Here is a 23,062-nt window from a genome sequence, read left to right on the forward strand (position 1 = left end):
GAGAAAGTATGAAACTAATTAACTATCCATCAGTAGATAAATAGATTTTAACAATGTGGTATGCATACAAAATAGAATATTACTCAGCCAGAAAAAATGAGATCTTGCCATTTGCAACAACATGGATGAACTTAGAGGGTATGATGCTAAGTGAAATAATCACACAGAGAAAGAAAAATATCATATGACCTCACTTCAATGTGGAATATGAAAAACAAAACAAGCAAAACAAACGAAAAATCTCACATGTACAGAGAAGAGACGGGTGGTAGCCAGAGGAGATGGACTTTGCAGGGGAGTGGGTATAGTTGAAGGGAACTAAAAGACCCAAACTTCCAGTTATAAATAAGTTGTGGAGATGTAATGTACATCTTGGAGAAGGAAATGGCAACCCACTCCAGTATTCTTGCCTGGAGAATCCCAGGGACGGGGGAGCCTGGTGAGCTGCCACCTATGGGGTCGCACAGAGTCAGACATGACTGAAGTGACTTAGCAGCAGCAATATAATTTTAAGAAATGAGGTCAATAGTATTATAATAACTTTGTATGGAACAAATGATTACAGACTCACACCTATACAGAAATAACTAGTAGTTACCAGCAGGGAGAAGGAGAAGGGGAGGGGAAACACCGGGGTACGGAACTTGTTAAAAAGAGTTACTGTGGGATTATATGAAATTGTGTAAGTGAAATTTTTAAAAGTTGTAAAGCACTATAGAATTTAAAGAATATTTCATTGAATAAAAACAAAACACTAAATGAAACAATAACAGAGACAAATACTATATGATATCACTTATATCAGATCAGGTCAGATCAGTCACTCAGTCGTGTCCGACTTTTTGAGATGCCATGAATCGCAGCACGCCAGGCCTCCCTGTCCATCACCAACTCCCAGAGTTCACTCAGACTCACGTCCATCGAATCAGTGATGCCATCCAGCTCTCTCATCCTCTGTCGTCCCCTTCTCCTCTTGCCCCCAATCCCTCCCAGCATCAGAGTCTTTTCCAATGAGTCAACTCTTCACATGAGATGGCCAAAGTACTGGAGTTTCAGTTTCAGCATCATTCCTTCCAAAGAAATCCCAGGGCTGATCTCCTTCAGAATGGACTGGTTGGATCTCCTTGCAGTCCAAGGGACTCTCAAGAGTCTTCTCCAACACCACAGTTCAAAAGCATCAATTCTTCGGCGCTCAGCCTTCTTCACAGTCCAACTCTCACATCCATACATGACCACAGGAAAAACCATAGCCTTGACTAGATGAATAGACTATTAAAAGACAAAATAATGAAAATTTTAAAAAGACCAACTTGTAGATACATACACCAAACTATAGATTAGCAGTAGGCAAAGAGAAAGGGAAGAGACAAGTTAGGGGTAGAGAATTAAGAGGTACAAACCACTATGTAGAAAATAAATAACCTACAGGGACATATTGTTCAGCACAGAAAATATACCCAATATTTTATAATAACTATAAATGGAGTATAACCTTTAAAAATTGCAATTCAGTATGTTGGATACCCGAACTTACATAATATTGTATATCAACCATACCTCAATTTTAAAAAATTTAAAGAAAGAACTTAACCTCAAAACACTGCTCCAGGTCCATCCATGTTGTTGCCAGAGCCAAGATTTCCTTTTTTCTGGCTGAGTAATATTCTATTTTGTATGCATACCTCCTGAACTCTGAAATACATACATCTTTTCCAAAAGCTCCTTTGTTAAATATGACAATAAATTTGCCTGACCCTGTGCATTAAAAATACATTAATATCAACCTAATCCCACACAGAAAAAATCTAATCCACATGCACACCAGACACTGGCAAGCACATACACACCATTGATCTCCCTCAACTGAATCCCCTGAAAAGTACAATGTTCCCACATTGACTTATGATCTGCCAGATCTAGACTACACCTTGGTCCATACCTGAATCCCCCAAAATAAAAGTACTCACCCACATAAATATTTGTCCACTCATGATAGCCCATCCTGGGAAAACTGAAGCATAGTCTTGAGATGATGTACTGAGGTTCAGAAACTCTGAGATTAGTGCCAACATCTTAACAGGAAGCCTCAGGGGTCCCCTGTCCTCTTGGAGTCAGCAGTGCTGGCTGTGATTCCCATTTGCTTTCTCTGCCTACAGAGATTCAAGGACAAACTCCTCTGAGAGGTGCTCACATCACGACTCCCTCAGCCTAATAAATGCCCCAGAGACCAGCAGAGCAGATCTCAGACTCATGAGAAGCTGGCTGGGCTTCCACAATCAGGAGAGTCCTCCCACTTGAGTCAGACCATCTCTGCCTTCTGAGATCTGGAGCTAGGAGGAGCAGCATCATGCTAGGGACCAGGCGTTAGGGAGGAAATGGGGATTGAGGTCAGGAAAGGGAAATGTGCTATCTCTTTGGAGTAGTGTGTCGGCTCCTCCTCCATCCCTGCTTCTCTCCTTGTCAGTCAGCCCAGAAGTACATGGAAGACACATGCAGAAGCTGAACTTTGGCTGAGAAGCAGATTTGACCTGATGAACAGACGTGGTGCACATCATCTTCTGGAGCGGCTGGGAAGGAAAGAAAAGCATCTGGACGTGGAGGTGAGCTGCAGAAGCTGTCCACTCACTTGGCTACTCCAACCCAGTTTGGTACCTTACTCTTTTCTCCCTGATACTTTCAAATATTTCATGGATTGGGAAGTCATAAGATCCAAGTAACATTTTCATATGTCACTTGGTTTTAAATCCATCCAGTTGGACTTCTAGGCACCTATACCATATGTTTTGGTGGAAGCAAAATCCTTCAATAGAAATAAGAGGAAAGAGTTGTATTCCCAGCATCATTCATACACCCTGTCCTTTTAGAGCTAATCTTCCTGATTCTCAAATCCAAAACCTTCCTCTCTTTCTAGTCATCAGCCTGGGTGTTCCTCACTTCTCTGACCTAGAGCAATCAATTCCATTAATTCACCAAATCTCCACTAATTTTTGTATTGCACATTCCCCAGGCAGCCCTTTCACAATGACTCACTTTTGAATATTGATCTGTGTGTGATGTATGGCTTTACAGACATAGTGTCTCCCTTGTTATTCATAAAACATCAGGAACCAGCTTGTGAGCAGGTGATGCAGGGTGAATCAAACCCCTCACTGTTTGTCTTCACCAGAGGGCACTGTCCACTGCACGACACCAGCTCCACACACCAGACACGCCCAAGTCATTCATGGCCAATTTTTTCCACCCGATTTGGCCTGTTAATCATGGATATTCATATTTTCAAATTCCACTACAACACAGAAAGGCCACCTCTCTAGCAAATACAAGGATAAATTCTGAATATGGGAGAAGAAAGTGTGTCAGAGGGTACAAGGGCAATTCGAGTAGGAAATTTTTAGAACAATAAAAACAGTGCCTATGTTGATGGTGATCGACAATTAACATAGCGTAATTAGAGGAGGGGAAGCTTAACACTGGAGAGCATAAACTTAGAGTGAGCCAGCTTGGAGTTAAACCTGATTGCTTCTCAGGTCCTTAGTGAACTTCAGCAAACCACTTCACCTCTGTAAGCCTTAGTCTCCTGAAATGCTTCATAATTCCTTGGGATTCAGTGGCATGTTTAGCATAAGCTTGGTACAATACTTACTCATAAATATTGGTCATTATTATTAGTTTTAATTACTGATTCATCCAATTCTTCAGTGCATAAACAAATATTCTTTCCATAAAAACTTGACAAATCCTGAAATTAGCTGGACAGTTTGGCAGTGAGGGATGTGATACTTTATATACATAAATTAATTGATTTGAGAACATCAAGAAATAGAAGACAAAGGAAGGTGACACAGGGACTGATGAGGATCAACAGCTTCTCCTGCATGCTGACAATATGCTCTTCTCTCTTCTAAGTGTTTTCATGCATTATTTCACTATCTTCATGAGAATGTGAATATTTGTGTCCTATATGACACATGAAGTACTTGAGGTTTAAAGATGTTTAATAACTTATATAAAAATATGAGCAGTTAATTGTAAATGAAGTAATGTATTAATTTAATAATGTTAAATATATTAATATATTAAGAAATTCATGTGTAATATATGACTTTAAGGCCTTCCCAGGTTGCACTAGTGGTAAAGGATCTGCCTGCCAGTGCAGGAGTTGTAAGAGACGTGGATCCAATCCCTGGGATGATCTCCCTGAGAAGGGAATGGCACCTCACTCCAGTATTCTTGCCTGGAAAATTCCATGGGCAAAGGAGCCTGGCAGACTATAGTCCTTGGGGCCTCAATGAGTTGGACGCGACTGAACGACCGAGCACACACACGCACACAAGACTTAAAGTCCTGAGTATGACTGGAAGACACATATTTACATGTTTCTCATACGTATCTTTGAATAAATATATGACAGAAGAAATTTTAAAACATAAACTGTATAGTTAACAATGGATGCCTTTCTGTACAAAAGTGGTTTACGACAGGGGATTAATGAAGGGAAGAATGATTTACAAAAGAGGGGAGACTTGCACAGACTGATGATAGCATGCCGTGAGTTCAGGAGGGGTTAACCTTTGAAAGGTTAAGAACCCTTCATTCTGTGTCCAAACAAGGAAAAACCACTGTTGAATTGGATTCAATATCTCTCTCAGATATTCACTGTTGATTATTTTGGCAAATGCTTATTTCTATCAAAGACACACAAAGTCTAGTTTTATAACAGCTGAATTTGCTTTGGTAAAGAATGGGGGTCCTTCATGTTGATACATGGCAAAACCAATACAATACTGTAAAGTAATTAGACTCCAATTCAAATAAATAAATTTATATTATAAAAAGAAAGTGGAAAAAAAGTACTCCCTACCTCCAATGATCTCTATCTGCTTATACTAATAATACCCTGTTTTTTAACAAATGTATAACTCAGTTCAGTTCAGTTCAATCACTCAGTCACGTCCAGCTTTTTGCAACCCTATGGACTGCAGCACGCCAGGCTTCCCTGTCCATCACCAATACCCAGAGCTTGCTCAAACTCATGTCCATACACTCGGTGATGCTATCCAACCATCTAATCCTGTTTTCCCCTTCTCCTCCTGCCTTCAATCTTTCCCAGCATCAGGGTCTTTTCCAATGGGTCAGTTCTTCATGTCAGGTGGCCAAAGTATTGGAGTTTCAGCTTCAACATCAGTCCTTCCAATGAATATTCAGGACTGATTTCCTTTAGGATTGATTGGTTTGATCTCCTTGCAGTCCAAGGGACTCTCAAGAGTCTTCTCCAACACCACAGTTCAAAAACATCAATTCTTTGGTGCTCAGCTTTCTTTATAGTCCAACTCTCACATCCATTCATGATTACTGGAAAAACAGTACGTTTGACTAGATGGACCTAGTAAAGTAATGTCTCTGCTTTTCAATATGCTGTGTAGATTGGTCATAGCTTTTCTTCCAAGGAGCAACCATCTTTTCATTTCATGGCTGCAATCAGCATCTGTAGTGATTTTGGAACCCAAGAAAATTAAGTCTGTCACTGTTTCCATTGTTTTCCCGTCTATTTTCCATGAAGTGATGGAACTGGATACCATGACCTTAATTTTTTGAATGTTGAGTTTTAAGTCAGCTTTTTCACTCTCTTGTTTCAATTTCATCAAACGGCCCTTTAGTTTCTCTTCACTTTCTGCCATAAAGGTTGTATCATCTGTGTATCTGAGGTTATTGATATTTCTCCCAGCAATCCTGATTCCAGCTTATGCTTCATCCAACCCGGCATTTTGCATGATGTACTTTGCATATGAGTTAAACAAGCTGGGTGACAATATACAGCCTTGATGTATTCTGTACTGCTACGTGTATGTATCACTACCTGATACTGTATTACATATACTGTTTGTGATCATCTGACTTATCACCCAAGCTACATGAATTACACAAAGGCAAGAATTTCTGTTCTATTGCTGTTTTCCCACCAGGGACACAGATTTCATAGACTAGGAACTAAGGAGCTTGAATCAAGGGGTCCAGCTGTGACGGTTTCTAAAGGAAAACACTTCTGTTCCTTCAGGTTTCATCATAAGGCCCTTATGATCACATGGATTTGGGAAGGGAGGACAACATCAAGGCACCAGGAGGGTAACAAGCTTTCCCAGCACAGCTGCTAATAGTGCCCAAATAGAGGACAACAAAAACTTGCTGGGTTCTTGTAATTTGGGCTGTGGAATTGGAGCATGATAAATAACAAACCTTCTTGTACATAGCGAGACCAAAGTCAATGGAAAGACTCAATCAAACCAGCAGTGTCTCTGAGTTCATACTCCTGGGACTTTCCTCGTGGCCAGAGGACCAGAAGCCACTCTTTATCCTCTTCCTCATCATGTACCTGGTCACCATAACAGGGAACCTACTCATCATCCTGGCCATCAATTCTGACCCTCAACTGCACACCCCCATGTATTTCTTCTTGAGTTTCCTGTCTTTCATTGACATTTGCTTCTCAACCACCATTGTCCCCAGGGTGCTGGTGAACTTCCTGTCAGAGAAGAAGACCATCTCCTATGCTGGATGTCTGACCCAGATGTATTTTACATATGCCTTGGGCAACACTGATAGTTATCTTCTGGCAGCCATGGCCTATGACCGCTATGTGGCCATCTGTGACCCCTTCCACTATATCACCATCATGAGCCGCCGCCCCTGTGTCCTGCTGGTGGCCTTCTCCTGCTCACTGCCTCACCTCCACTCACTCCTACACATACTTTTGCTGAATCAGCTCACCTTCTGTAACTCCAATGTTGTCCACCACTTCCTCTGCAACATCAACCCTCTGCTGAAATTGTCCTGCTCCTCCATATTTGTCAATGATCTCACAATAAAGACAGAAGGGCTGGTGTTTTGGGTGACCCCCTTCCTATGCATTGTTTTCTCGTATGTGCGAATCCTCATAGCAGTTCTCAGGATCCCCTCAGCTGCAGGGAAACGCAAAGCCTTCTCCACCTGTGGCTCCCATTTTACTGTGGTGATCCTGTTTTATGGAAGCATCTTTTATGTGTATTTACAGCCCTTGTCCAGCTACACTGTTCAGGACCAAGTGGCAACAATTGTCTACACGGTCCTGACCTCCATGCTCAACCCTTTCATTTACAGTCTGAGAAATAAAGACATGAAGAGGGGCCTGGTGAAGCTGATGGGCAGGAGGAAAACCTAGCTAGAAGGAGGAAATCCTAGCCTTCTGGGGATATGTTCATGGGTTTCTCTGAGGCTCTAGATCCTGTTTCTCTTGGTTCTTGACAAACATAATAAACTCTTGTAGGTCAGTAGATATGACTCACACGTGTCATTGATGTTGGGTTGCACCCACTTCTTTACACATGCAACTACTAACCATGGAGACTTTATGATGATTCAGGAATAGGCTCCAGGTCTACCAATATCTTGGCTTCCATTTTTCATATATCTGCAACTCTCTTTCTGCCTTCCTCTTCTTCAGGAAACCACATCTTTTTCATTGCTTCAAATGCTGTTGAAACCTTTGTTTTCCACAAAATTTCCTAGAACATACATCAGTCTGATAACTTTTGATTCTCTTAATATAATTTGGGTTTCAATGTAATTTCTGTAATGAGTTAGCTTTTTGAAAATCGTTGCAGTAATTTAGAAAAAAGAAGCAACTAGACAGAGATGGTGACAAGACAGAGACTTAAAAAACTGAAGCTTCCACCAAGCGAGGAGTGTGTCTAGTGGAACAGTTATACAGAGATTGTGCCCTTCCTTCTTCCATGTTTTTGACAGCAGAATGTTCTGAGCTCTGTAGTGAACAAAAACCCAACTCTTATGCATGTTAATTATCATTATTGTGGTAATCATTCTGTAATAAAAACATCTATCAAATCACTGTGTTGGACAACTTATTGTCATGTATCCATTATGTCTCAATAAAGCTGGAATAAATAAATCACACTTGTCAAGAGGATGAATGAATAGAAAGGCAGACACATGAATAGTAAGTGGAGGAGACAAAACCCAAAGCCAAGACTTTCTGTCTCTACATTATTTATTCTTGATATGTAGATGAAAGTTTAAAATAAATTCACCATAAAGGAAAAGGACCCCTCACTGCATGAGGCAGTGGTTTATTTTGAGGGTGGTAGCCAAATGTACCTTCTTATCTATAACTTTACTATGGATAATGTTTACCAAAATACACAATATTTTCTGTATAAAATTCAAAAGTTAATTTTCTCTTCAATGTTCATGCCAAGAAGCAGTTTTACCCTCATTTAGTAAAGGAAGAACCTGAGGCTTCTAAAGGCTAAGTAACTTCTTAAATGTAACTACTAATAGAAAAGGGCAGTATTCTAATAAATATCTCTTTTCCTCAACACTAAACTTCAAACACTGCTCTGAGACTGAACTTTAAAAACACATGCTTTTTTTTATCCAACATCCATTTGCCACATATGACAATATCCTTTGCATGGCTCTGGGCTTTAAACATACATAAACGTTTACTGCATACCACATGGAAAAATGTCTAGTCCACATGCCAACCCAGATACTGGGAAGCACAGACACTGAAAGCACATAGATCTACCACTGCCTTCCCTGAAAGCGTTAACCTTCCACTACATTAACTGATGACCTGCCAGGATCTAGAATACACCTTGGTCCACATTTGAATGTCCTGAAATAACAAGATTTACCCCAGTGAGTATTTGTCCATCCTTGATAAAGCATATCACTTGGGGAAACTGAAACAGCCCATGACACAGTGCACTGAGGTTCAGAAGCTCTGAGCTTAGTCCCAACATCTAATCAGAAAGTCTCAAGGGTCTCCTGGCCCCTTGGAGTCAACAGTGCTAGTTGTGATTCCTCTTCTGCTTTCTCTGCCTACAGAGATCCCAGGATAAACTCTATGAAGAGATCATCACACCTCAACTCCCTCAGCCTAACAAACACCCCAGAGGCCAGCAGTGCAGACCTCAGACTCATGAGAAGCTGGCTGGGCTTCCTCAAACAGGAGCATCCTCACACTTGAGTCAGAGCATCTCTGCCTTCTGAGATCTGGAGCTGGCAGAAGCAATAGAGAGCTAGGGACCAAGTGTTAGGAAAGAAGTGGGAGTTGAGGTCAGTGAAGGAAAACATGTTACCCCTTTGGAGTAGCCTATCAGCTCCTCCTCCATCTCTGTCTCCTTGTCAATCAGTCCAGAAGTTCATGGGAGACATATGAGGAAGCTGATCTTTGGTTGAGAAACAGACTTGACCTGATAAACAGACGTGGTGCACATCAACTTCTGGAGTGGCTGGGAAGGAAAGAAAAGCATCAGGATGTGGAGGTGAGCTTCAGAAGCTGGTCACTTACTTGGCTACTCCAACCCAGTTTGGTACCTTACTGTTTTCTCCCTGATACTTTCAAATATTTCATGGATTGAGAAGTCATAAGTCCAGGGAGATAAGACTTACTTTTGGAATTTGGTTTTAAGTCCATGCATTTGGACTTCTAGGCCATATACACCATGTATTTATTTAAATTTTATTTTATTTTTAAACTTTACATAATTGTATTAGTTTTGCCAAATATCAAAATGAATCCACCACAGGTATACATGTGTTCCCCATTCTGAACCCTCCTCCCTCCTCCCTCCCCATACCATCCCTCTGGGTCGTCCCAGTGCACTAGCCCCAAGCATCCAGTATCGTGCATCGTACCTGGACTGGCATCTCGTTTCATACATGATATTTTACATGTTTCAATGCCATTCTCCCAAATCTTCCCACCCTCTCCCTCTCCCACAGAGTCCATAAGGCTGTTCTATAAATCAGTGTCTCTTTTGCTGTCTTGTACACAGGGTTATTATTACCATCTTTCTAAATTCCATATATATGCGTTATTATACTGTATTGGTGTTTTTCCTTCTGGCTTACTTCACTCTGTATAATAGGCTCCAGTTTCATCCACCTCATTAGAACTGATTCAAATGTTTTCTTTTTATGGAAACAAAACCCCAGCAGTAGAAAGAAAAGAGAGAGAGAGAGAGAGAGAGAAAAGATTATAGTGTTGGCCTGATCCATTTACCCTCTGCTTTTAGAATGTTCGAGTCAAAAACCTTCCTCCTCTTTTCTTGTCTTCAATCTGGGTGCCCCTCACTCTCTGAATAGAACAACCAATCCCATTAATTCACCAAATCTCCACTAATTTTTGTATTGCACATTCCCCAGGCAGCCCTTTCACAAATGACTCACTTTTGAATATTGATCTGTGTGTGATGTACTGCTTTACAGACATGGTGTCTCCCTTGTTATTCATAAAACATCAGGAACCAGCTTGTGAGCGGGTGATGCAGGATGAACCAATGTCATCAGCCCAGGGTGCTGTCCTCTGTATGACTCCAACACCAACGCCAGACACGCCCTAGTTATGCATGGCCAATATTTCTACCCAATTTGGCCAGTTAATCATGGATATTCAATTTTCAAATTCCACTATCTCTACAACACAGCAAGATAGGCCACCTCTCTAGCAAATACAAGGATAAATTCTGAATATGGGAGAAGAAAGTGTGTCAGATAAGGAGGATAGATGGGGAAACTGTGTAGGAAATTGTCAAAACAATTAAAATAGAGCCTATGTTGATTGTTATAGACAATTAACATGCCAAACCTAGAGGAGGAGTAGCATGATACTGGAGAGCATAAACTTAGAGTGAGCCAGCTTGGAGTTCAAATTCTGATTGCTCTTCACATCCTTGAAAGTGAGAATGCAAGTAGCTCAGTCGTGTCCGACTCTTCGTCACCCCATGGACTATACAGTCAATGGAATTCTCCAGGCCAGAATACTGGGGTGGGTAGACTTTCCCTTCTCCAGGGGATCTTCCCAACCCAGAGATTGAACCCAGGTATCCCACATTGCAGGTGGATTCTTCACCAACTGAGCTATCAGGGGAGCCTTAATGTCCTTAGTGAACTTCAGCAAACCACTTCAATGCTGTAAGCCTTAATCTCTTAAAATGCTTCACAATTCCTTAGGATTTAGTAGGATGCTTAATATAAACTTGATACATAATACTTACTCACAAATATTGGTCATTGTTATTAACTTTAATTACCAATTCATCCAATTATTCGGTGCATAAACAAATATTCCTTCCATTAAAACCTTGCAAAATCCTGAAATTAGCCAGACAATTTGGCAGTGAGGAATGTGATACTTTATGTACGTAAATTAATTGATTTGAGAACATCAAGAAATAGAAGATAAAGGACGGGTACACAGGGACTGATAAGAATCAACAGCTTCTCCTGCATGCTGACAATATGCTCGTTGCTCTTCTAAGTGTTTTCATGCGTTATTTCACTAAATCTTCATGAGAATGTGAATATTTGAGTCCAATATTACACATGAAGTATTTGAATTTTAAAGATGTTTGCTAAGTTAGTATATGAGCAGTTAATTATAAATGAAGCAACATGTTAATTTAACAATGTTAAATAAATTAATATAGCAATCAATAAATTAATATATAATATAAGACTTTAAGGGCTTCCCAGGTTTTGCTAGTGATAAAGGATCTGCCTGCCTGTGCAGGAGATGTAAGAGACATGGATTCAATCCCTGGGAAGTTCTCCCAGAGAAGGGAATGGCACCTCACTCCAGTATTCTTGCCTGGAAAATTTCGTGGGCAGAGGATCCTGGCAGGCTGTAGTCCATGGGGCCTCAATGAGTTGGACACGACTGAGTGACTGAGCAAACACACACACATACACACACACACACACACACACACACACACACAAGGCTTTAAAATGCCTTAAAGTTCCAGTGTGATATGTCCATTTAAAATGTATTAAAGAATACACTGCCTCTGAAAATGAAACACTTGAATGATATAAGTATATTCATTGTAGGGATTTTTGTGGTAACCAAGAATTTATAAATAACCAATGTCTCAAAATGTTTGAAGCTTCGGATGTAATATGTAATTCAGAAATTATGGATGAATATGCTGGCTCTAAAAAATTTCTTTAAAGAACATTTGCTGATGTAAGATCTATCATTATAGAGTATTTTGCAGTAGCAAGAAAGAGAGGCAATTTGATGTCCATTATTAGGTAACTGGGTATGACGAAAATGCATACTTACATGTTTCTCATAGATATCTTTGAATAAATATGTGAGAGAAGAAATTTTAAAACATGAATTGAATAGTTAACAATGGATGCCCTTCTGTACAAATGTGGTTTAGGACAGGGGATTAATGAAAGGAAAAACAATTTACAAAAGAGGGGAGACTTGCACAGACTGATGATAGCATGCCGTGAGCTAAGGAGGGTGACAGACAAGTGTATCCAGACAAGGACAGAAACACTGTTGAACTGGGTTCAACATTCCTCTCAGATATTCCCTGTTGATTATTTTGGCAAATGCTTATTTCTATTGAAGACATGCAAAGATAAAGTTTAATTTTACAACAACTGAATTTGCTTTGATAAAGAATGGGGGTCGTATGACTTCAGTATCTAAAATACTCCCTACCCCCAATGATCTCTTACACTATTAATACCCTCTTTTTTAACAAATGTATTGCTATTTGGTATTATATTACATATACTGTTTGTAATCATCTGATCTATCAGCCAAGCTACATGAATTACACAAAGGCAAAGATTTCTGCTTTGTTGCTGTGTTCCCAGCACTAGGAACTTCCTAGATTTCCCAGACTAGGAACTAAGGAACTTGAATTGGAGGTTTCTAAAGGAAAACTCTTCTTCTGTTCCTCCTGGTTTCAACACAAGGCGCTTATGATAATGTGGATTTGGGAACAGAGGACCACATCAAAGACCACGAGGGTAACGAGCTTTCCCAGCACAGCTGCCAATAGTGACCAAACAGAGGAAACAAAGTTTGCTGGGTTCTTGTGATCTGGGCTGTGGAATTGGAGCATGATGAATAACAAACCTTCCTGTATCTAACTAGACCCAAGTCAATGGAAGGACTCAACCAAACCAGCAGTGTTTCTGAGTTCATCCTCCTGGGACTCTCCTCCCAGCCTGAGGACCAGAAGCCACTCTTCATCCTCTTCCTCATCATGTACCTGGTCACCATAACAGGGAATGTGCTCATCATCCTGGCCATCAGCTCTGACCCCCAACTGCACACCCCCATGTATGTCTTCTTGAGTGCCCTGTCTTTCACTCACATTTGGTATACAACAGCCATTGTCCCCAGGATGCTAGTTGACTTCCTGTCAGAGAAGAAGACCATCTCCTATACTGGATGTCTGACCCAGATGTATTTCATATATGCTCTGGGCAATACTGATAGTTATCTTCTGGCAGCCATGACCGCTATGTGGCCATCTGTGACCCCTTCCACTATGTCACCATCATGAGCCACCGCCGCTGTGTCCTGCTAGTGGCCTTCTCCTGCTCATCGCCTCACCTCCACTCACTCCTACACATACTTCTGCTGAATCAGCTCACCTTCTGTGACTCCAATGTTGTCCACCACTTCCTCTGTGACATCAACCCTCTGCTGAAATTGTCCTGCTCCTCCATATTTGTCAATGATCTCACAATAAAGACAGAAGGGCTGGTGTTTGGGGCGACCCCCTTCCTATGCATTGTTTTCTCATATGTGCGAATCCTCATAACAGTTCTCAGGATCCCCTCAGCTGCAGGGAAACGCAAAGCCTTCTCCACCTGTGGCTCCCACTTCACTGTGGTGATCCTGTTTTATGGAAGCATCTTTTATGTCTATTTACAACCCTTGTCCAGCTACACTGTTAAGGACCGAGTGGCTACACTTGTCTACACAGTTCTGTCCTCCATGCTCAACCCTTTCATTTACAGTCTGAGAAACAAAGACATGAAGAGGGGCCTGGGGAAGCTGCTGGGCAGGAGGAAATCCTAGCTAGAAGGAGGAAATCCTAGTCTTTTGGGGATATGTTCATGGGTTTCTCTGAGGCTCTAGATGCTGTTTCTGCTATTTCCTGATACACATAATAAACTCTTTAGGTCAGCAGAAATGACTCACATGTGTCATGGATGTTGGGTTGTGTCCACTTCTTTACACGTACAACTATTAACCATGGAGACTTTATGATGATTCAGGAATAGGCTCCAGTTCTACCAAAGTCTTGGCTTCCAGTTTTCATGTATCAGCATCTCTCTTCCTGTCTTCCTCTTCTCCATGAAACCACATCCTTTTCATTGCTCCAAATGCTGTTGAAACCTTTTTTTTCCCACAAAATTTCCTAGAACTTAACATATATCTGTTCAATAACTTTTGATTCCCTTAATATAATTTGGCTTTCAATGTAATTTCTGGAATACACTAGCTTTTTGAAAGTCGTTGCAGTGATTCAGAAAAGGAGAAGCAGAGAGAGAGGGACAGGATTGAGGCTCTTAAGAAAATGAAACCTCCACCAAGCGAGGAGTGTGTCTAGTGCAACAGTTATCCAGGGATTGTGCCTCATCCTTCTTCCATATGTTTGGCAGCACAATGTTCTAGGCTCTGTAGTGAACAAAAGCCCAACTCTTAGCCCCGCTTAGCCAGGTGACCTAGTAGTTCAGCACACAACTGCCCTGATTATCAGGCCAGTGTGCATGAGGCTGAGTTGCCTCTGGGTCTCTACCCTGGTCATCTGGTGCCTCAAATATGCCTCGAGGCACTGGTCTTGTTCCCTCTCTTAGCTTTAGTTCCCCTTAGAGAGTCCCCTCTTGCCACCATCATAATCATCCAGATCTGTCTGCTTCCCAGAGAAAGTGCATACATTAATTCTATGTACTTAGAACTGATGATTCTAAAGAGAGTATAAAAACCCACATGTGAACATTAAAGGCAGATGTAACTAGGAACTTTGGGAACCATTCAGAGACATATGGAGTGTTCTGGGAAGTAGAGTCATCTAGGCAAGGACTTTATGCTGTTCACTTCTGTTTCTTCCTTTATTCTCTATTATTACTCAGTGATTTTATACTTTATTTTATATCTGAATATTTTATCATTTATTATTCTTCTATGTTCTTCTTGGAGCTATTATTCAATAGGTCCCATGTGGGCCTGTGAACCTGCATTTTAAGGAGCCCCCCATAGAAAAGACTAACCTAGTCTTTATGTGGGAAGCTGCATGATTGAAAATTCCTGACCACTGCCTATGTCCCAGTATTTGTATTTCTGGACTCATGCCTTCAGTAATGCTATACCAAGTGTATAATCTACATGTATACAGATACTCATTGATTGCAGCATTTTTCATAATAGAAAAAATTAGAAAAATTAAAAATAATCTAAATGCCCTTCAATAGAGAAATAGATAAATAGTGCTTCAATTTTTCTTTTTTTTTTCTTCCAATTTTATTTTATTTTAAACTTTACATAATTGTATTAGTTTTGCCAAATATCAAAATGAATCCGCCACAGGTATACATGTGTTCCCCATCCCGAAATACCATCCCTCTGGGCCGTCCCAGTGCACCAGCCCCAAGCATCCAGCATCATGCATCGAACCTGAACTGGCAACTCGTTTCCTACATGATATTTTACATGTTTCATTGCCATTCTCCCACATCTTCCCACCCTCTCCCTCTCCCACAGAGTCCATAAGACTGTTCTATACATCAATGTCTCTTTGCTGTCTCGTACACAGGGTTATTGTTACCATCTTTCTAAATTCCATATATATGCGTTAGTATACTGTATTTATGTTTTCCTTCTGGCTTACTTCACTCTGTATAATAGGCTCAGTTTCATCCACCTCATTAGAGCTGATTCAAATGTATTCTTTTTAATGGCTGAGTAATACTCCATTGTGTATATGTACCACAGCTTTCTTATCAATTTTTCCATAGAGAGAAATAATCTGTAATAGATATACATAAGGAGGTATATCTCTAGGACTGACGTGAAAAGCCATTACGAATACCAGCGAAATTGTCTATGAATAAACCTGTTAGGGTAAAAAAAAAGTATATATCTGTGTGTGTGTGTGTGTGTGTGTGAGGGTATATTTTTTTGTATCTGGTGAGATTATATACCCAGTAAGAAAACATGCACCCTTACACACACATGCACACACACACACACATATAACACACACACCATTACACAGAAGACTAGAAGGAAATAATGTGTGCTTTAAAGTCTGCACATGTTTTTAACATCAGAATTTTTAAATGGGGACTTTTTTTTTCATAAAATAAACACCAATTGTTAAGAGTACTGTAAAATCTATCTATTGCTCTGTTGTTCCTCATCATTGAGTTTTGTTGAGTTTTGTTTTGTTTAAAAAGTAATAATATTGCATCATGATAGGAAAGAGCTGGTAGAAAAGAGGTCGGATCACCAATGGGACCCTCCATTGAATGTCCTAATTCTCATTTTGATGAACTAGATAAGGAGGAAACACTTCATGCCTGAAATCATCACACTTCTACACAACATAGGGTTTTTGCTATCAACACTTTGGGTTTGGAAGAGAAAATCCTGATCTGTACACTTTTCTCCAAGACTAGGCATGGCCATGGAGCTATGGCTATGTCCCTTGAGTCAGTCTGAGTGAGGCCCAGGAATTTTCATTTCTAACAAGCCCTCAGGTGATGCCACATACTGATTAAGAAAAATACTTTGAGAATCACTAGTCTAGTAGATACCAAGACCCACTATAGACCTATTGTAATGAAGGCTATGTGGATATTGGTGAAAGAGTAGACAAACAAGACAGCTGCTATAAAATAGAGAGCCCAGAAACACACACACCCTGCCCCCTGTTGGTATACACTTCACACGAATGAGGTGCATTTTTTCTTGAGTGCAGCTTAAGACAGTTGGAAAATCACATGCAAAAATGAAACTGGATTCTTACCACATACCATATACAAAAATTTACTCCTGATGAGTTACAAACTTACATATGAAAACCAAAAACTAAAAATGTTTAGAAAGTAATATAGGAGAATATCTTTTTCTCCTTAAGATAGAAAAATATTTCTTTAATAAGAAACAGAAAGTAAGCACTAACCATAAAAGGAAATTGTAAATTAGACTGTGTTACTATCAAAGACATCATAGCAGAAAAAGACAAATAACAAAATAGTAAAAGGTATTTGAAATTCATAAAACCAATTAAAACATCCAGATTAAGAGTACATAAAGATCCCTAGAAATCAGTAAGAAAAACAGGCAAAGCTAGGGGCTGAGGGAGATGAGGGTCTAGGAAAAAAATTAAATAAACATGTCACAAAAGAGAAGAAAATCTAAATGACCAATAATCATATGAAAATATGATGTGTTACATTAATAATCAGAGAAATGCAAATTAAATAACAATGGGGAGCCATTGCACACCAACAGATAATAAAAATTAGAATTCTGAAGATAAATATGAAAAGTTTAAAAAATATGAAGCAATATAAAATTATGCTGTTAGTAGCAATATAAATTAACAGCATAATTTTATATTGCTTCATATTTTTTAAACTTTTCATATTTATGCTGTTAGTAGCAATATAAATTTGAAGAAGGCAATGGCACCCCACTCCAGTACTCTTGCCTGGAAAATCCCATGGATGGAGCAGCCTGGTAGGCTACAGTCCATGGGGTCGCTAAGAGTCGGACACGACTGAGCAACTTCACTTTGACTTTTCACTTTCATGCATTGGAGAAGGAAATGGAAACCCACTCCAGTGTTCTTGCCTGGAGAATCCCAGGGATGGAGGAGCCTGGTGGGCTGCCGTCTATGGGGTCACACAGAGTCGGACACGATTGAAGCGACTTAACAGCAGCAGCAGCAGCAGCAGCAATATAAATTGATACAGTCACTTTAGGAAAGAATTTGCTATCATCTATATAGTTCAAGTAAAGATACAGCAAGGTGACTAAGTTTAACAAGACGGTGCTGTACATATGAAAATTTTTATGACAGTAGATTTTAAAAGTTATCACTACAAAAATCAAAACTATGGATATGTTAACTAACATTGTTGTGGTCATCATTTTGCAATAAATACATCTGTCAAATCACTGTGTTGTACACATTAAACAATGTTCTATGTCCATTATTTCTCAATAAACTGTAAATAAATAGTATTTGTCAAGAGATTTAGAAATTAATAGAAAGAAAGCCAGCCATCTGAATAGTAATTAGAAGATGCAGGACCCAAACCCAGGACTTTCTGTCTCTATAGTATTTACTCTTAATATGTAGATAAAATTTTTAAATTAAACTCACAGGTAAGGGAAAAGACACACATGTGTTGTATGAGGCACTGGCTTATACTGAGGGCAGTAGCAGAATGTACTTTCCCCCCTATATCCTTACTGTTAATGATATTCACCAAAATACACAAGTATTCTCTGTATAAAATCCAAAAGAAAATTTGCTCCCTGATTTCAGTGCCAAGAAGAGTTAAATCTTCATTTAGCAGAGGAAGGACTTGAAGTTCATAGAGCTAAGTAACTTCTCAAAAGCAACTACTAAGAGGCAAGACCAGCATTCTATTAAGTATCTATTTTCCTCATGCTGAACCCCAAAGCTCTGAGACTAAACTCTGAAAACACATGGATTATTTGATCCAAAGTCCATTTGCTATATGACAACAACCATTGCCTGACCCTATGATTTAAGCCTATATAAACTTACACTAGCCTAATCCCACATACAAAAATGTCTAATCCATGTGCCTCCCCAGACACTGGAAAGCACATTTACACCATTGAACTACCCCTCACTGAATATCCTAAAAATTGCAACCTCCTCATTTTGGCTTGTCTTCCCCAGATTTAGAATACACCTTGGTCGACATCCGAATCCCCCCAAATTCAAGTTTTCACCTACATAAGTATCTGTCCATCCCTCATAACTCATAGTTGGGGAAACAGAAGTATGCCCTTGAGATGTCACAGAGAGATTAAGAAGATCAAAGATCAGTCCCAACATCTAAACAGGAAGCCTCAGGGGTCCTCTGTCCCCTTGGAGACAAACCCCCTAGAGAGTTCATCACATCACAACATCCTTAGCCTAATAAGAATCTGAGAGGCCACAGAGGAGACCTCAGACTGTGAGAAGCTGGCTGTACTGCCACAATCAAGAGAGCCCTCCCACTTGAGTCAGAGCATCTCTGCCTTCTGAGATCTGGAGCTGGGAGAGCAGCAGTGAGCTAGGGACCAGGGACCGTTAAGAAAGAAGGGTGGGGGTTGAGGTCAGGGAAGGAAAATGTGTTACCCCCTTGGAGTAGTATATCAGCTCCTCCTCCATCCCTGCTTGTTTCCTTGTCAATCAGCCCTGAATTTCATGGGAGACACATGAGGAAGCTGAGCTTTGACTGAGAAGCAGACGTGACTTGACGAACGCACATGGTGCACATCAGCTTCTGGAGAGGCTGAGAAAGAAGGAAAAGCATCTGGACATAGAGGTGAGCTTCAGAAGCTGGCCACCCACTTGGCTACTCCCACCCACTTTGGTACCTTACTTGTTTTCTCCCAGATACTTTCAAATATCTCACAGATTGAGACATCCTAAGGTCCAAGTAGAACTTCCATGTGGCATTTGGTCTTTAGTTCAACCAGTTTGATCTCTAACCCATTTATACCATTGGTTTTATTGGAAGTAAAACCCCACCAGTAGAAGGGAAAGAAAAGAAAACCCATCATATTCACAGCCTGATCCACTCACCCTGTGCTTTTAGAACGATTCTTCCTGATTCTCAGATCCAAAATATTCCTCCTTTTTTCTAGTCATCAACCTGTGTGTTCTTCACGTCTGTGACCTACAGCACCGAATCCCATTAATTCACTAACTCTGCACTAACTTTTGTATTCCACATTCCCCAGGCAAACCTTCCATAAATACCTCATCTTTGAATATTGATCAGTGTGTGATACACTGCTTTACAGACATAGTATCTCAGTTGCTATTCATTAAACATCAAGAATGAGTTTGTGAACAGGTGATGGAGGACAAATCAAATTCCCACAATTCAACTTTAGTCCAGGGCACTGTCCACTCCAGGACCCCAACTCCACTCACTAGACACACAGCGGTCACACATAGTCAAAATTTTCCACCTGATTTTGGCCAGTTTATCATGCAGATTCAAAATTTCAACTTCCTCCATCTCTACTTCACAGAAAGATAGGCTACCTCTTTTGCAACTCCAAGGATGCATTCTGATCATGGAAGAAGAAACATTGTCAGTTAAGGGACATAAAAGGGTAATTCATGTAGGAAACTGTCAAAATGAGGAAAACAGTGTCTGTGCCTGATTGTGATAGACAATAAATATACCAAAACTGGAGGAGAGATACATAATGCTTAAGAGCATAAGCTTGGTGTTTGATACCTGATTGCTATTCAACTCCTTAGTAACCGTGAGCAAACTGCTTCACCTCTGTAAACCTTAGTTTCCTGAAACAATGCATGCTTCATAATTCCTTATCATGGGATTTAGTCAAGTGCTTAGCATAGGTTTCATAGGGAATATGTATTTGTAAACACTGGTTGTTATTTTCTGCTTTAACTACTGATACACTCAAATCACTAGATGCATGAACAAATATTCCTTCCATAAAATTTTGCAAAATGATATCATGCCATGAGGTAAGGAGGATTAGCTTCCCATTCTGTGCCCAAACAAGGAAAATAAAACAATGTTGACCTAGCTTTACCATTCCTCTTAGACTTGCCCTGTTGGTTGTTTCAGCAAACCTTTACCCGTTCCCCAGACGTGCAAAGTTAAATCCAATAGGATAACAACTTATTGTGCTTTAGAAGGAATGATGGTTCTGCGACTTCTGTGTTTCACCATCCACACCCTCCAGCCATCTCCATTGTCTCATAATACCCTATTTTGCTAATAAAACTTCTCTTCACCTGATATAATGTTCTATATTCTGTTTTTCCATGATTTATCTCCCAAAATACAACATGAACTACACAAAGCAAATATTATTTTTTGCTATGTTCCCATTAGGGAAACAGAGTTTCTCCCAGAACAGGAACTAAGCAACTTGAATCAAAGAAGACCACTCTGATAGATTCTATAGGAAAACTCTTCTTCTGTCCCTACAGCTTGCTATATAAGGTCCTTATGATGCCCATGGATTTGGGAAGCTAAGACCACATCATGGACCATGAGGATGAGAAGCTTTCCCTGCACACCTGCTGTGAAAGTGAAAGTGTTAGTGGCAGTATGGACTGTAGCCTGCCTGGCTTCTCTGTCCATAGAATTCATCAGGCAAGAATGCTGGAGTGGGTAGCCATTCCCTTCTCCAGGGAATCTTCCCAACCCAGTGATTGACCCAGGTCCCCTGCATTGCAGACAGATTCTTTGGGAGAGTACAGTTGCTACTGGTAACCAAAAAGCCTTGGTGGGTTCTCCTGATTTGGACAATGGAATTGGAGCATGTGAAATAACAAAGCACCTTGCATATAACTTAGACCCAAGTCAATGGAAAGACTCAACCAAACCAGTAGTGTCTCTGAATTCATCCTCCTGGGACTCTCCTCACGGCCTGAGGACCAGAAGCCACTCTTCATCCTCTTCCTCATCATATATCTGGTCACCATAACAGGGAACCTGCTCATCATCCTGGCCATCTGCTCTGACCCCCAACTGCACACCCCTATGTATTTCTTTTTGAGTTTCCTGTCTTTCACTGACATTTGCTTCACCACAACCATTGTCCCCAGGATGCTGGTGAACTTTCTGTCACACAAGACCATCTCCTATGCTGGGTGCCTTGCCCAGATGTATTTTATATATGCCTTGGGCAACACTGACAGTTGGCTTCTAGTAGTCATGGCCTTTGACCGCTATGTGGCCATCTGTGACCCCTTCCACTATGTCACCATCATGAGTCACCGCCGCTGTGTCCTGCTGGTGGCTTTCTCCTGCTCATTGCCTCACTTCCACTCTCTCCTACACACACTTCTACTGAATCACCTCACCTTCTGTGACTCCAATATCATCCATCATTTTCTCTGTGACCTCAGCCCTCTGATGAAATTATCCTGCTCCTCCACATTTGTCAATGAAATTGTGTTAATGACAGAGGCATCTGCCTTTTTGGTGACTCCTTTTCTATGCATTGCTTTTTCTTACATACGAATCCTCATCACGGTTCTCAAAATTCCCTCAGCTGCTGGGAAACACAAAGCCTTCTCCACCTGTGGGTCTCACCTTACAGTGGTAACACTATTTTATGGAAGCATCTTCTATGTCTATTTACAGCCTGTGTCCACCTACACTGTCAGGGACCACGTGGCAACAATTGTCTACACAGTTCTCTCCTCCATGCTCAATCCTTTAATCTACAGCCTAAGAAACAAAGACCTGAAACAGGGTCTGAGGAAGCTGGTGGGCAGGAGGAAACCTCAGGCAGCACCCCCTTGATGAAAACACAAGGGAATCTTCCCCATTTGAATCTGGTTTCTACTGCGTCTTGGTGAACAAGCAAGCTCTTGGAGGTTAACATTTTTAACCCATGTGAGAATAGGCATTGTGGTCAATTACATCCATTGATGAAGACCCTTTATTTGACTTTGCTTCTGCTTAAATCATGATGTTCTTCCCCACTGTTTCTCCTCTTTCCTATGAAGATTCATTACTTTGCATCTTCCAGATGAGATGCTTTAAACCAATCTTTTTCACACAGATATTTCCTAAACAAATTTCTCATTTCAAGACTTATCCTCCAAAATCCTTCACATTTCAGTATATTGCTACAAATAATTACTTAATTTGTAGCTGTTGGATGCCTGTGCAAACATTTGAAAGGGGGGACAGAAGAAGAGGAGGAGGAGAAAGAGTACATTTTAGCTAACTTTCACTTTGAATATTTTTATAACTCCTCATTTTTCTCATTCAAAAATGTTTTCTTGTTTAAAAGTTCAGTTTTCACTTTTTCTCCTCCTAGTTTTTCTGTTCCCCCCTTATCATATTGCTATGACTTTATTTCTTTTCAATTTCATCATTTTTTAACCAAACAACTAAAAATTGCTAATGACCAGAAAGAATAAGAATCAAGAAATTATCCATACCACAGGTGGAATGCTGAAACCTTTCCTCCCTCCATCTA

General features: G+C 40.4%; 2 protein-coding genes and 1 pseudogene across 2 annotated transcripts; all 3 read left to right on the forward strand.

Moving 5' to 3' along the window:
* Positions 1-6,262: 6,262 nt before the first annotated feature.
* Positions 6,263-7,195, forward strand: LOC133256555 (olfactory receptor 1L8-like). The gene has a single exon (XM_061431345.1). The coding sequence runs from the start codon at positions 6,263-6,265 to the stop codon at positions 7,193-7,195; it is 933 nt and encodes a 310-aa protein (XP_061287329.1).
* A 5,776-nt stretch (positions 7,196-12,971) lies between these two features.
* Positions 12,972-13,897, forward strand: LOC133256556 (olfactory receptor 1L8-like; annotated as a pseudogene).
* A 7,535-nt stretch (positions 13,898-21,432) lies between these two features.
* Positions 21,433-22,377, forward strand: LOC133256617 (olfactory receptor 1L8-like). Its single transcript, XM_061431395.1, has one exon. The coding sequence runs from the start codon at positions 21,433-21,435 to the stop codon at positions 22,375-22,377; it is 945 nt and encodes a 314-aa protein (XP_061287379.1).
* The last annotated feature ends 685 nt before the right edge of the window (positions 22,378-23,062 follow it).

Source organism: Bos javanicus, chromosome 11 (genome assembly GCF_032452875.1).
Source record: "Bos javanicus breed banteng chromosome 11, ARS-OSU_banteng_1.0, whole genome shotgun sequence".
Taxonomy (NCBI): domain Eukaryota; kingdom Metazoa; phylum Chordata; class Mammalia; order Artiodactyla; family Bovidae; genus Bos; species Bos javanicus.

What these genes read in the sequence shown, in the direction of transcription:
- LOC133256555 (XM_061431345.1), top strand. Translation starts at nt 6,263, where the DNA reads ATGGAAAGACTCAATCAAACCAGCAGTGTCTCTGAGTTCATACTCCTG.
- LOC133256617 (XM_061431395.1), top strand. Translation starts at nt 21,433, where the DNA reads ATGGAAAGACTCAACCAAACCAGTAGTGTCTCTGAATTCATCCTCCTG.